The sequence below is a fragment of the Eucyclogobius newberryi genome, unplaced genomic scaffold (assembly GCF_026437365.1).
Source record: "Eucyclogobius newberryi isolate DKJ021-1_F unplaced genomic scaffold, fEucNew1.0.hap1 SCAF_113, whole genome shotgun sequence".
Taxonomy (NCBI): Eukaryota; Metazoa; Chordata; class Actinopteri; order Gobiiformes; family Gobiidae; genus Eucyclogobius; species Eucyclogobius newberryi.
In genome coordinates this window covers 230,001-245,768 of record NW_027315739.1, presented here as the reverse complement: position 1 = coordinate 245,768, position 15,768 = coordinate 230,001, and the positions used below count along the sequence as shown (strand labels likewise).

The 15,768-nt window shown below is 43.6% G+C and overlaps 1 protein-coding gene across 1 annotated transcript in view; it reads right to left on the bottom strand.

Moving 5' to 3' along the window:
* Positions 1 to 1,810: 1,810 nt before the first annotated feature.
* LOC140355557 (uncharacterized) overlaps positions 1,811 to 15,768 on the bottom strand; it is a 106,292-nt gene continuing 92,334 nt past the window's right edge. The window contains exons 4-5 of the mRNA XM_072440190.1: positions 3,381 to 3,740; positions 1,811 to 2,315 (exon numbers count right to left, since the gene is read on the bottom strand). Coding sequence (XP_072296291.1) covers positions 2,062 to 2,315; positions 3,381 to 3,740 — 614 coding nt within the window. The 3' untranslated portion in view covers positions 1,811 to 2,061. The remainder of the gene's footprint in view (positions 2,316 to 3,380; positions 3,741 to 15,768) is intronic.

The following is a 15,768-nucleotide window of genomic DNA, read 5'->3' as shown; positions in this document are numbered from 1 at the left end:
ACGGCACAAATAATACTGTTTCTTATTGGTCGCAGCCAGATTGGTATCAAGTTATTTTAAATGCGCAACACATCTGAAGGCGATACACGGGAGGTATTGAATAGGGAAAGCGCCCGAGCATATGAAATATCTGTTATCAAAAAAACTTACCATTTATACAAGACGCATATAGAACGAAGTATGCATAACATTGTGAGATTTCCCGCTGAATTAAATTAGCTTTTCCAGGAGACGTGGACCTGATAAGACGTAAGATATAGGAGTTTTTCACATTGGTCGGAAGGAACGCAAAATATCTTGAACTAAAATCTACAAAACCAGGATTAGTACAGTTTTCTGGTACATTAAATCTAGATGCAATGGCTTCACTGCAAAAAGAACATCTACAGAAATCAGAATCACTTTTTTGCTTTTGTAATTTGCGCTCACAAAATCTTATCTAAGTGTGATTTTTTATGGACGCATCAAGTGCAATTTTCTCAAACAAACTCACATAATCTGCACCGACGCATTTAATGATTTAATGAACGCTTGTCAAGATAACTCGAGATTCAGAATTAATAGTCATTTTACCTGATGTAGATTTTCGTTTTTGCAGTGAATAACATATAAAAAATGAGAAAAAGACACAGTTTCCACACAAAAAAACACATCATCTATGAATAATCTATTAAAGAAAATGTCTTTTGTTCCCATTTTTGCAAAGTCTGATCCAGTATAGAGGAATTTGTCTTTGAATAATGTCTTTTTCGGTCTCTTCTATTGCAACACGGCACCAGTCAAGTTGAGCCGAGGGTGGCGAGGACACCATTGTCCCAAAAGTCACTGTAGTGAAAGGAAATAACCTTGTGAAGAATAAACCAAGATCTAAGAACCCATTTTCCCATTATGTGTCTTTGCTCTTATCTAAATCCAGTTAAAAGAAGCCCATTTTCTAATTTGCCTTTAGAGGTCAATTTGAAGGCTCGAAACAGTTCCAGTCGCTCTAAAAGGTACAAGAAGAATCCCTGTAATAAAAGCTTTTATGGTGATGACTTGATTTAAAATAGGTCAGTTTTTCTCGCTGCTTTTCCCGTTGAGGTGGAATATTGAGCAAATAACATTGTCAGGGAAAACCATGTTGTTCAACGCAAGAAACCGAGGAAAAGAACTTCCTTTTCTTTGTTTTCAGGAGCATCTTACGTTTCGAGTGCAAAAAGCTGTGCTACGACGGCCAAAGACGGCGACATCAAAGTCAGACTTACTTTTCTATATTTGAATCCAATGCAGTCTTTTATCTGTGAGGGAATTTTAAGACTCTGTGAGAAAAGATGTGAAGATCTCAGTCCGATTAAGTTCTCAAATCCTTTCTTTTCTAACACGTCATCTTATACAAAAAGGCATGAACTATCTTTGAATGTGGCTGTAGTGAGAAGCTCTCCTGGTCCGTCCCGGGCTGTTTGCTTTTTACAGCTCACAAACGCTCGCCAGGTCCTTTGTACGACAAACGGACATGGCAGAATATTGTCGCTCCTTTTGAGACGACAGGTTGAAACACAGAACGTACAGATTTGTCTTTATTTCATGCCGTGTTGGTCCAAGTTCATCTCGCTCGCTCAGTCAAGATCTTCCAACTTTATGATTGACGTAAATCGGGCCTCGAGTGGAGGATTTCAAAAGCATCGCCAGTTATGTCTCCTTTTAATCTGGAATGTGAAGTACAAGACTAATGTAGCTTCGTCTTACTCTTGAACCTTCTTACTTTGTTTGACGATGCGGAGCTGGAATTCAAACCCATGTTGGATTGGATGGAAAACTGAAGACTTGTTTGCTCTGTGATTCCACACTGGGCCAAATGAATCTTCACCACACAATCAAGAATAAACCTTGCAACTTTATCAATGCAGTTTGGTCTCAGGTGGAGAAGCCAGTTTCCATCGGCTCTCGAAAACATCACAGGTTAGTTCCTCGTAAACGTGAAGGATCTGATGCACCTTTGTCATACTTTGATCCCGCACTGGTCAACGTTCATCCCGACGGCTCAGTCCAGAACATGCCATGCACCGTGATCCCCGGTGGTCCTCAGGAGGAGAAGCAGAGGCTACAGCACTCCATACAGATCTCCAGACAGTCGGCGGACTCGCAGCAGGCGTCGATGATTCCACAGTCCATGTCGCAGGGCAGGTCACAGTCGCCACATTCCTCTGAGGCGCAGCAGCAGCAGAAGCACGAGTCGTCGCCCGCACACGAGCCGCACGTGGCACAGTCCAACACGATGTTACACAGCGTCAAGAACTCACAGAACAGGCAGGCCAGGATGCAGTGCACGCAGCAGTCTGAGGGCACACGGAGCAGGTTTAACGGGTGAACAGCCTCGCACTTATACATTTCACTACGTTTAAGATCAAGACCATGAAAAGACTTCACTTTAAACATCCATCCATCCATTTTATACCGCTTGTTCCCTTTCGGGGTCGCGGGTGACTGGAGCCTATCCCAGTGACTTCGGGCCTTAGGCGGGGTATATCCTGGACAGTGGCCAACTCGTCACAGGGCCAACACAGAGACATAGACATTCACTAGGGCCAATTTAGTGTTGCCAATTTTACCTCACACATGCATGTGATTGGACGGTGGGAGGAGCCGGAGAACCCGGAGAGAACCCACGGTAACACGGGGAGAACATGCAGACTCCACCCAGAGAGATCATGTGATGTTGGTCTGGTCCGGGAATCGAACCCATGATCTCCTTCTTGGGAGGCCAATTTATTCCTTCAAAGATTTGAAACAATTTGGTCTGTATTTGGATACAATTTACTACTAGCAGAGCCCTTATTTCACCATTCTCAATGGGTTATAGGACATTTATTTAGGGATAATTAGCATCTAAGTCCAATAAGGAAGTAGGAAGTAAAAAAACTAATGTCAGTCTCTTCTTGTGGTTCTGAATAGAAATGGCAAAATGAGAACAGCAGAATATTCTCTTATACAGTCTAAATAATCAATTTGATAAATAGAAAGAACCAATAGAGTTCTTTTATAAATCAAGTGTCAGGCGTGAGCTCAGCATAAACACATCTGAACAGGGATGTAACAATATATCTCGCTGTTCGATATTACCATCATTTACATTTCACATGTTCCATATTTAAAAATGCTTTGACAAGACTTTGATGTGAATCACCATCGTCATAATAACTATAATCTTTATGTTGTCTGCTCTGAAATAGAGCAAAGGATTATGGTCTATGTAGTTTACTCTATTTTGTGGCGGTTGCTGCATCGAAACACTGCATTGAAGTGAAGAAGCATTGATTTACTTGTAGTTGTTACATCCCTAAACCTGAATGTATGTCTTTGTTCCCCCAGCCCAAGCCCCACGTTCCCCGCCTGAGCCTCACCGTCCTGGCCCTCGGTGGGGACCTGGGAGCTGTTACTCTTGGAGCTGCTCTTGCTCCTCTTGCTGCTCTGGGACGTGATGGACGGGTTGGACCGGAGCTTCCTGGAGGAATGTCTGGGACCGGCCGAGGACGAGGACGACGTGGACGAGCCTCCCCGCGGAAGAGAGCCCAGTTTGGGGTGAGGCCCGCCGTTGCGCACCCCGTTGGCCTGGACGGTGTGCGTGAGGGGTGCGTGATGTGGAGAGGTCAGCGTGTGGTGCAGACAGTGCAGTTTGGGGCCGTTGCGGAGATGCCCGCTGCACGGTTGGGTCCGGCAGGGCTGTGTGTGGTGGAGCGGGGTCGACCGGGCCATAGGTTGACCTGAGGAGAGAGAGAGAGGGGGACATTAAACATTGGTCATTAAATGTAAAGTTATGCACAGTTTCATCAGTGGGGCAGTGGCTTGAGTGCTTCTGACATTTAGTTCACTTAAGACTTTGTGCATCAACATTTCTGACCCAAATCGTTACTCCAAACGCTCATAAGACCACAAGCTCACGGGATTTCACAATAAAACATTTATACAGGAAAGGGAAAGATATTTAAATGTAAACAAAGCAAAACTAACTCCCAAATCCTTAAAATCTCAGTAGAAATCATTGAGTTTGTTGACTAAGACTTCCTACAAAAGAGCCACAGAGCCATTGTCCCCAGTTCAAAAGGTCAAATGTACTTTCCCCACATTCCAATGACAACATATGTGGCTGGTCCTGATGGAGACATTATATATGATGGACATTTACAGACACGTGTAAACCGAGTCATTTCACATCACTTCAATGTTAAACGTTCACGTCTGAACCACGATCACAGGGAGCATCACAATCTACTGTTTCCATGCATTAAGACATAGTTGTTATTATTCACTCTCTTTTTCACAAATAGCTGGACTAAAGGCTGTTTTCCTGGACTGTAGAAGCAGGACCTTTAAGTTGTGCATCACAGTAAGATTTCTCCGAATGATTAAACTATAAAAACGTTATTTTACATCGATATCTGGGATAAAAGGTGCCAGACTGGTTATTACAGTCTTGAGGATAAGGTTAGCTACTTCTGTCTGACGCAGAAGTGCTGAGTGGATCTGAAACACCAGACGAGCTCCAGGTCAGAATGAAGGAGGAGTCTGACCTCTGCTGCTTCACTCCTCAGTCTAGACTCTTACACAAGTGTTGAGAGAAGCCTATAGAACACCACGGCCAAGAAGGTCGTTTCTCCAATCAACCAAAAACAGACTCTCCGGACCAGAATCATGACCCTGGAGCCATCCTGGTACCACCCTGGTGCCATCCTGGTACCACCCTGGTGCCATCCTGGTACCACCCTGGAGCCATCCTGGTACCACCCTGGTGCCATCCTGGTACCACCCTGGAGCCATCCTGGTGCCACCCTGGTGCCATCCTGGTACCACCCTGGAGCCATCCTGGTACCACCCTGGTGCCATCCTGGTACCACCCTGGAGCCATCCTGGTGCCACCCTGGAGCCATCCTGGTACCACCCTGGTGCCATCCTGGTGCCACCCTGGAGCCATCCTGGTGCCACCCTGGAGCCATCCTGGTGCCACCCTGGAGCCATCCTGGTGCCACCCTGGAGCCATCCTGGTGCCACCCTGGTGCCACCCTGGTGCCACCAAAAGGGCCAAAAGTCTGGCTCCAGAACCAGAGCTGTGGATGTGTCAAACGCCACAGATTTTCTCAACAAAAGATGAAACATTTTGAACAGTTTACACTGTAAAACATAAGATGGCTCAGGATCCTTCTCAGAGCCGCCGCGCTCCAGAAGTGAAGCCGCTCCGGGGCCAACGCAAACACGCCCTGAAGGCCCCACCGCTGGGACCTTCATATTATGCTAGTATTTTATATCCTACTGAGGCCTCAAATATTTCCAAACCCCAAAACATATGGAGCAAACGACGCTCCAGACTGAAGGAACAGCCAAAAGTGAATATCTGCATTTGTTAAATTTACTTCAAAATGCATCATCTTGATTTGAATAGTGTTGAATGTTGTTGTTGTTGTTGTTGTTGTTGTTGTTGTTGTCGTCGAGACTTCTGTACACTTATGTTTCTTTCTTTCTTTTAAATCACTTTTTGGCCCATAGGCTTTATTCCTCAGGACAGAGTGAAATTGAAATGAGACTGGGGAATGACATTCAGCAAACCCTCCAGACTCAAACCCTTCAAATAATATCATCCGGAAAAAGAAAACCGCAATTCATCTAAACATCTAATTTAGTTGAAAATAAGAATAAAATGAATGTACTTCTTGTGTTTCGACATTAAACAAACTGTAAAAAATGAACAGTTTTCAATTTAAAATTGATAAAAACAACATTTTATTTTCAACTCAGCTTTTCAATCATTTCAAGTAAAATCATCTTGACTGAACTCTGCTCGTATCATTGCAATTATTCTAAAAATGATGCTTATTTTGCTCTAAATAAGAATCAAATGAACCACACAACAGTCTCAGGGCCAAAGCGCTGCAGCCGGAGCTGCTGAACTCTGAGCTGTGTTAAAGAGTCTTTTCATTAGAGGTGGGACAGAGAACCCAGGGCCACCTTCAGCTTTTTATTCCTGCTCCAGATGTTTGGCAGGAAGTGCAAGTCTGACCAAGAAGAAGAAGAAGAAGTGAAAACCAGTCGAAATCTGAGAGTGCATTGTCCCCGTGTTGTATTGTATATATATATATATATAAATATATATATATAAATATATATATATATATATATATATATATATATATATATATATATATATATATATATATATATATATATATATTTTCACACAAAGTACATCCCAAGATATTCGTGGTATTTGGATTTTTGAATTCCTCTGGATCAAATCCTTGACTGGGTCTGAGCTGCAATAAGACTAAACATTAAATGAGACAAAACCAGGTCTAAAATGAGACTGAACCATGGATAAGGTAGTTCTAAATAACGATGAACCCAAAGGAAGACAAAAACATGAATAAATAAAATACATGAAACACAAAGTAGTGAATGGACTTGTGGTTCTTTAATGGGAGTTGGATCTTTGGGATCTTTTAATATAGATATTTACATAATTCTATGCAGTAACTACAGGCACTGGGTGGAAATACAATTAAATGGAAATGTGATTATGTGAGATGAGACCATTACAAAATATGTGTATTCAACATGAATTAATTTGTATGTATCTTGTTGGCAACTGTTAGTTAGTTCCACATCATTTGTGTAAAATAAATAAAGATATGTCTCTTTTGAATCATTAAGGAGCAGCTTTTCCAACACAGAATGACTTTTACAGCTGGTTAAAGCGGTGAAAATGAAAACGACATAGACCATGATCCTTTGCTGTAAAGACACGTCCCATGTTACGTGCAGGAGCTTTAAGACCGTCTCGTCCTTCCACACAGTTTTCGCTGCTGTTGATTTAGACACATTTTTGTGAGAATCCTATGCACAAGTTTAGCCCCATTTCTGCATCTTTGACCTGCTTCTGTTCTGAGCGCTCCTGCTCAGACAAAGGGCCCTTGTCTGTGCTGCTGGAGCGGCTGCACGTGTTGTTGCTGCACATATTCCAGAGTGAGTGGGCCAAACCTCAGCCCGTTCAGAGCTGGACTCGCTCTCACAGAAGGAACAGACACAGCGTGAAACGATGTGAATTCAGAATATTTATTGGGATTTTTGAGTTACTAATGACACTTTTCTTAATCTACTAATCGCAAATACTTTTTAAAGAAACAGTGATCCACATATGGCAGAAATGAATACAAAACACCAGATTATAAAGCGCACCCTGAATAACTGGTCTATTTTGGATAATTGTTCATATATAAAGCGCACTGAGGCTTTTAAGTGCGTCTTATAGTGTGGACAGTACGGTAAATGTCAGTTTCTGTCCAATTGTTTGCATTAAATGTCCTTCAAAGACGTCAGGTTCTTCTGTACTTTTCCATAAGGATCTTTGTTTATTTAGAAGAAGAATTCACTGAAAAACAAAACCAGATGTTTTGCCCAAACTCATGTATTTTCACCAACTTTGACTTATTTTGGATGAATTCAGACAGAAATATGACCATAAATAAGTGACAAACCCAAAGAATCAAACTATCAACAACAACTATTCACACACACACACACACACACACACACACAGACACACACACACACACACACACACAGACACACACACACACACACACACACACACACACACACACACACACACACACACAAACACACACACACACACACACAAACACACACACACACACACACACACACACACACACACACACACACACACAGACACACACATTAACATTTAGCTCAGCCACAAACACAAGCGTCCAAACCCAAATACCAAAAACTGCCTCTAATCCTGCAACGGCTGTTTATGTTCCAGAGGGTGAAGCGACAGAGAACTTTGACTTTGGGCCTTAGGCGGGTGACTGGAGCCTGTATCAGTGACTTTGGGATATTCATTTAGTCAAATAAAAATGCTTGTTCTTTGTTGTGGAGCTCTTTTGCACCTTCAAACAGGGCCCGGGGTCCGGGGCCCCACTAAGCATTTCTTAGTACTTAGTACTTCTTTTAGTACAAGAAACAAGAGCACAAAAGCTGTCATACTTCAATAATAAGTAACATAAACTTTATGTAGATAATTTTATTGACTTCAAATCCTCAAAAGAAGAGGCTGTTCTCGTGCTGTTCTCGTGCTGTTCTCGTGCTGTTCTCAGGCTGTTCTCGTGCTGTTCTCGTGCTGTTCTCGTGCTGTTCTCAGGCTGTTCTCGTGCTGTTCTCAGGCTGTTCTCGTGCTGTTCTCGTGCTGTTCTCGTGCTGTTCTCGTGCTGTTCTCGTGCTGTTCTCGTGCTGTTCTCAGGCTGTTCTCGTGCTGTTCTCAGGGTGTTCTCAGGCTGTTCTCGTGCTGTTCTCAGGCTGTTTTCAGGCTGTTCTCAGGCTGTTCTCGTGCTGTTCTCAGGCTGTTCTCAGGCTGTTCTCAGGCTGTTCTCGTGCTGTTCTCGTGCTGTTCTCGTGCTGTTCTCGTGCTGTTCTCAGGCTGTTCTCAGGCTGTTCTCGTGCTGTTCTCGTGCTGTTCTCGTGCTGTTCTCGTGCTGTTCTCAGGCTGTTCTCGTGCTGTTCTCGTGCTGTTCTCAGGCTGTTCTCAGGCTGTTCTCAGGCTGTTCTCGTGCTGTTCTCGTGCTGTTCTCGTGCTGTTCTCGTGCTGTTCTCAGGCTGTTCTCAGGCTGTTCTCAGGCTGTTCTCGTGCTGTTCTCAGGCTGTTCTCGTGCTGTTCTCAGGCTGTTCTCAGGCTGTTCTCGTGCTGTTCTCGTGCTGTTCTCAGGCTGTTCTCGTGCTGTTCTCAGGCTGTTCTCAGGCTGTTCTCGTGCTGTTCTCGTGCTGTTCTCGTGCTGTTCTCGTGCTACAGGGTGTGACTAAACACACAATGAAAGACTGTGGTTAAATAAAGAGCTAAATGAGTGGGATTAGCATGATGGCAGTGGGAAACCACAGCCTGGGTTAGCATGTGTTAGCGTGTATTAGCGTGTTTTAGCATCTGTTAGTGACTGTCTGCATGTGTTAGCATGTGTTAGTGAGTGTTAGTGAGTGTTAGCATGTGTAAGTGAGTGTTAGTGAGTGTTAGCATGTGTAAGTGAGTGTTAGTGAGTGTTAGCATGTGTAAGTGAGTGGTAGTCACCAGCGCTAACGGACTCTGGGTACGAGAGTCAATCTGGGTTTGTTGGTCCACACCCAAGAGAGTGTAGTTCCTAACTCCTCAGTCCTAACTCCTCAGTCCTAACTCCTCAGTCTTAACTCCTCAGTCTTAATTCCTAACTCCATGATCCATCCTTTTCGCTCATCACACTTTGCGCTTCACTCCTCGCTCTTGACTTCTTGCTCTTCACTCTTTGCTCCTCAGTCATAGCTCCTAGCTCCTAAACCACAGGCTGACACCTCCCTCAGACGTGAGTGAGTTACAGCTGATGCTACTGTCTCTGCCACGTCTGTCTGAAGACATGTAAGAAGGGCTAAAGTGCTTATTCTCAATTGACTTTAACATCCGTCTGCTTATGTGAAATCTTACTCTAAGATGCATAAAAAGGTTATTTGAAGAAGTAAAATATAATAATAATAATAACTTTTATTTATATAGCCCTTTTCAGTGACCCAAAGACACTGAGCATAATAAAAAAGGGGGGGGGGGGTATTTACAGACAGGGGGGACAACACGTACAGAACACATTAATATACAGATAAAATGAACAAGACAGAAGAAGTAGAGAGAATTAAAGCCGCAAGCGGCATCCAACGGCCCTCGCGGGCCGCCGGCCTTCCGACTCTGCGCTTTCGACTTGATAAAGATGGCGCCCTTATTGTGTGTTGAATAAAAAAAGAACTTGACAGACGGCGACACATTGGACATGGCCAATCCAGTGCAAATGAACACAAGTGTCAGTCAAATTTGCTGCGCCGCCGCACAGAGACCGTAGCACTTGGAATAAAAATATGGATACCTTTTGATGCCCCGCTTGTGTAGATGATTTTTCCCAAAGTAAAGCTTGATCGAGCTATTGCCCACGGAGGAGTTTGTTAAAGTGTGAAGCGTAAATGTGAACATTTCAATGATTTGGCGTTTTTCCCATTTGTGACAGTATATTTGCAGCTCCACGGCACAGAGACCGTACCACTTAAAATCAAAATATGGATAACTTTTGATGCCCCGTTTGTGTAGATGATTTTCCCCAAATATGAGCTTGATCGGGCAATCGCCCTAGGAGGAGTTCGTTAAAGTGTGAAGCGTAAAAATGTGGTGATTTTAGAGATTTCGCTGTTTTCCCATTTCTGACATATATTTGCGGGTCCGCCACACAGAGACCGTACCACTTAAAATCAAAATATGGATAACTTTTGATGCCCCGTTTGTGTAGATGATTTTCCCCAAATATGAGCTTGATCGGGCAATCGCCCTAGGAGGAGTTCGTTAAAGTGTGAAGCGTAAAAATATGGTGATTTGAGCGATTCTACGATTTTCCCATAAGGATAACATGGGATGTTTCTGTCAACGCTACGGTTACGCCGTACAAAATATGACTTTGGCTCTCATACTTTTATGATCAGGATGGCAAATTAGAATTTTGTTCAAAATATCATGTCATTTGGAAAAACTCTATTGTTTATAGGCCACTCTGAAGGCCAAATAGTCAGAATTCTGGGAAACGTTTGCGGCTCCGTCGCACAAAGACCGTAAAAGTTATCCTTAAAATTTGGATAACTTTAGATACACCACTTGTCTAGAGGACGTACACCGATTTTGAGGTTGGTGGGCAAAACGCACTAGGAGGACTTCGTTAAAGTGTAAAACATAAAAATGTGGTAATTTGAGAGATTTTGTGGTTTTCCCATAGGGATAACATGGGAGGTTTCTGTCATCGCTACGACTACGGCGTAAAAATTTAGGCATTTTTGTGATTGGCTTTTGTGATCGGGACGGCAAAATAGAATTTTGGGTAAAGTTTAGACAATTTTGGTAAAACTAATTTTTGACCTTCAATGTTAATTTAAAGGTCACTCTGTAGGGGGCGCTATCACTGCCATTTCAATTTTGTCAGCCTAAACTGGTCCAAACTAGAAAGTTTAACAACTGATTCAAATTTGGTCCTAATCGGACTGGTTTTGATCAAATGGGAGCAATTTTTAGACCTGCAATATTCCAAAATAAGTTGTCCAACTTTGCGGCTGCGCCGCACACAGACCGTAAAAGGTATCTCAAAAAATTTAATAACTTTAGATGCCCCACTTGTCCAGAGGACGTACGCCGATTTTGAAGTCGGTGGGCAAAACGCCCTAGGAGGAGTTCGTCAAAGTTTGACGTAAACAAAATGGCTAACTCAGCTTGTTTTCATTTTCAAAGGAAGATGGCGGCCATAGGGTAAGTTTGGGGGCGTGGCCACAATGTTTTTTTTTTGTTTATCCTCACGAGAGGAATGCGTGTCCCGAATTTCGTAGCTTTACGCCAAAGTTGACCTCGGGGCGTCTCCCATAGGCGCAATGTATTTTGACTTTTGTCGGTGGCGCTGTCGCGCCATTTTTTAACGAAAAAAAAAATGGCCCAGAAAAAATAAAATTTTTCACCGATTCTGAATTTTGGGCAAAGTTTGGTGAGTTTTTGAGCATGTTCAGGGGGTCAAATTAGAGATCAAAGCGCTGAAGAAGAACAAGAAAAATAATAATAATAATAATAATAATAATAATATTTTTAGCAAAAACAATATAGCCGTTTTTACTATAACAACAAATGATACATCGTTTGAAAGCTCTAAGCCTTCCCGATGCCGCCATGGGGTGGAATTATCATTACGAGCGCTTACGCGCTCGTCACTCCCTATTCCGTCGGGATGCCCCGCCCACTCCCCATAGACTTCCATTGATTTGAGCAGATACAAGCATGGCCCATGCCTGCGGCATGGATTCTCGCATACGGGACGATGCCAGGAGGGTTTTTGGAGGAATGCAGCGCTTCGCGCTGCTGTTGTCAACAATTAGTGAATGGGCTACGCCCATTCACTAATTGTTGACTATTTCTGTCATAGCAGGAGTAAGTATGCATGATCCATGCCTTCGGCATGGGCTAGTTCACTGTACTTGCCAGGGGCGACGGGGTACCAAACATGCGGGCTGCGCCCGCATGTTTGGTCAGACAGTTGCAACGCTGCCTTCGGCAGCGTTGCGGGAGCAATAGGCCCTCCCCCTGCTGGGGCTCGGGCCTAAAAAGATGGGGATGTAACAGGGGGTAGAAGAGTAGGCAATGGGGTAGAGGAGGCTAGGGGTAGGGGAGGTCATAGGCTTGGGTGAAGAGGTCATGTTTTTAGGCGGGATTTGAATGTTGTGAGTGAGGGAGAGTGGGACGGGGGGAGGGAGTTCCAGAGTCGGGGTGCTGTTCGGGAGAATGCTCTGTCGCCAAAAGTTTTGAGTCGGGATGTTGGTGCAGCCAGGGTGAGAGAGGAGGAGGATCGGAGAGCTCGGGTGGGGCGGTGGGGGATGAGGAGGTCAGACAGGTAGGGGGGGGCAAGGTGGTGAAGAGCTTTGAAGGTGAGGAGGAGTATTTTAAAGTTTATGCGCTGCTTGATGGGGAGAGAGTGGAGAGAGCGGAGAACGGGAGTGATGTGATCACGGGACCGGGTGTGGGTGAGGAGGAGGGTGTGGGTGAGGAGGGTGTGGGTGAGGAGGCGGGCAGCGGAGTTTTGGACCATTTGGAGTCTGTGGAGGGAATGGGAGGAGATGCCAGTGAGGAGGGAGGTGCAGTAGTGGAGGCGGGAGGAGATGAAGGCGTGGATGAGGGATTCAGCAGCGGGGAGGGTGAGGCAGTGTCGGATTTTGGCGATGCGGCGGAGGTGGAAGTATGAGGTCTTGACGATGTGGCTGACATGGGGAGTGAAGGAGAGGGTGGGGTCCATGATGACACCGAGATTGCGTACCAGGGTAGAGGGGGTGATGGTCGAGGTGTCGATGCTGAGTGAAAAGGGACCAGTTTTATTGAGAGTGGATTTGGTGCCAATGAGGAGGAGCTCTGTTTTGTCACTGTTCAGTTTGAGGAAGTTGAGAGTGAGCCATGATTTTATTGTAGAGATGCAGGTTTGGATGTGGCTGAGGGGAGGGTTAATATAAACCTTTAAGGCGCTGGTACAGCTGGCAGCCCGGTGTAAACGCTCTCTCTTCTTTCTCACACTTATTGTGCTTTATCTCCTATATTTTGTAAATATAGTTAGTATATTTTTTCTATTTTACTGTACGATAGGGACACGCGCTGGAATAGTTGTTTAATTCAACTGTTTTTGACTTTTTTCGGCTGGATTTGAGCGTTTTTCGTTGCGTTTGTTGTGTTGTTGTGACGTGAGCTAGCTCCGCCCCCCGCGCCCTCCGGCCGCGCTAAAGTACGGCGTGTCGTCGGTACACGTTTATATACACGTTTATATGAAAGAGGAACTTCACCAACGATCGGGACACGCACTGGAATCGCTTTAAATTAACTTGTTTTGACTTTATTCGGCTGGATTGAGTGTTTTCGTCGTGTCGTTGCGATGTGTCTTGGCTCTGAGTCCCCCGGCCCCGCCCCCTGGCTCCGGCCCCGCCCCCCGGCTCCGGCTCCGGCCCCGCCCCCTGGCTCCGGCCCCGCCCCCCGGCTCCGGCCCCGCCCCCCGGCCGGCGCCGTACCGCGTTTCCACAAAGGAGGAACTCATGAAACTGAGGAGAACAGTCGTCTTACCCGGAGATCGTCACGTTATCCCGGCGCAATACTGACCTAACCTAAAACTGATGTGCAATTCTGTCATATGTGCAATTACTGTTGGAATTCATGTGCAATTCATGTGCAATTACTGTGAAATTCATGTGAAATTCATGTGCAATCTATGTGCTGTCGTGACACATATTCATGTGCAATTACTGTCATGATCATATGCAATGGTATTTATTTATTTATTTGTCTATGGGAGTTTTTATTTATTTATAGGAGATCTTCTACTGAAAGTGTTTTTCAGACTTCCTATAAGTGATCTGTTCTTCTGGATCTACCTCTGGATCTACCTGCGTTGCAACAATGAAATTTCCCCATGTGGGACAATAAAGGAATATCTTATCTTATCTTATCTTTAAGAATAAAGACATAAAACAGCATGTTGTGGATGACTGAGGATTTCCATAAAAGCCAAAAAGACTTAACTGTGAGTCATTTTGAAATTGCTTGAAATTGGTGCTTTAAAAATAAGGATTGATTCATTAAAAACGTCAGAACACAAACGACACAGACACACACTTGACCTGTCGCATCTTGACCCACATCGTGTGTCTTCACACACGTCCTGACTGTCCTTTGTTTCCTCTTTAACACTGTCCTTTATTCATGTCTTTTCATTAAAACATCTTTGAGCTGCATAAGTTTAATGAATTATTATTTATGATTTTTTCTAAAACATTCATACTTTGATTGATTTATACATGTTTGGTTATATATTTCAATGAATTAAATACATAAATACAGCATAAACACAAACCTTTTCCTGTCTTACATATCATTTTAATAGTCACTAACACATTTATTTTTGAGACTTTTTAGAATTTTATTTGAAGAAAGTGGCACTACTTTTCTTCTTCTTTATTTTTAAATAAATGTTCAAATCTATCTCTATCATCTATATCCATTGATCAGTTCAGTAAAATCTGCAAAATGGTTTCCAAAGTGATTCCAAAAGGTCTAACACTATATATATATATATATATATATATATATATATATATATATATATATATATATATAGACTATAAAACTATAGTGTACCAGACAAAAGCACAAGAGCAATGCTTCATGTTAACACTTTTACTTAAACAGATGAAAACCAGCAGTTGTTTCGGGAGGATCAGAGAGTGTTTTGTATAAGACAGTGTTGTTTTATGATGAGCCTTTGGGGTAAACTCTGGGTAAAGTGTCTATAATCATAAAGACACATGCAGCCTGTGTTTACTGTACATATAATAAAGCTTCCGATATCAGAGCGTGAAGAGAGCGACTGACACGATCGTGTCGACACACGCAGCCGCTGCGCTCTGCTAACTCGGCTAAAACGGCTAATTCTGCCAACTCTGCTGTTCAGGGCATTGTTTCACCTGCAGTGGCACAGTCCTGGCACCGCTCAGGGTGAGTCATGTGGAGGGAAGAGATGAAAGTCTGCAGATTATTTTAAAATGACAAAGGAAGCACAAGACAGATGGTTGACTATTCAGCAATTATTTCAAATTATTCATATTGTCCTGTAATTCGTTTTCTTTTCTTTTCTTTGATGTCTTTTCCTGACTGAACATCTGGATAGATCTGGATTTATTTCATTCATATTAAAAAAAAAAAAGAAATAAATGGCATGAGTTTGAACAAGTCATTGGCCACCGGTCCAAGTCAAGCTTTTAAAGACGAAGCTCTTTTCATTTGAAGCCTTTTGGTGACGCTACAATATGATGAACATGAGATTAGAACAGACGACCATCTGGTGGGACTATTTAACTGTCTCCTCAAGTATATGTATATTTTATCTTGTATTAAAGTGAGAGCGTTTCATGCTGGGATATTAAACGGACTCTAATGGGGAGGTTTACATTCACATTCCAGTGTGGTCAGATATTCACCTGTGGGTCGGGGATCTGAACCCTCAACGGCCTTGAGGCTGAGACTGGCTTCAAACCCACTGAGCTACGGGTCAGAGGACGAGCACTCTACCAACAGAGCTGCAGCCGTGAATATTAGCAGTGGCAATATTAAGCGCTCAAAAACAAACTGCATCGTTTGACTCACATTCTGCAGTGAAAGTTCAT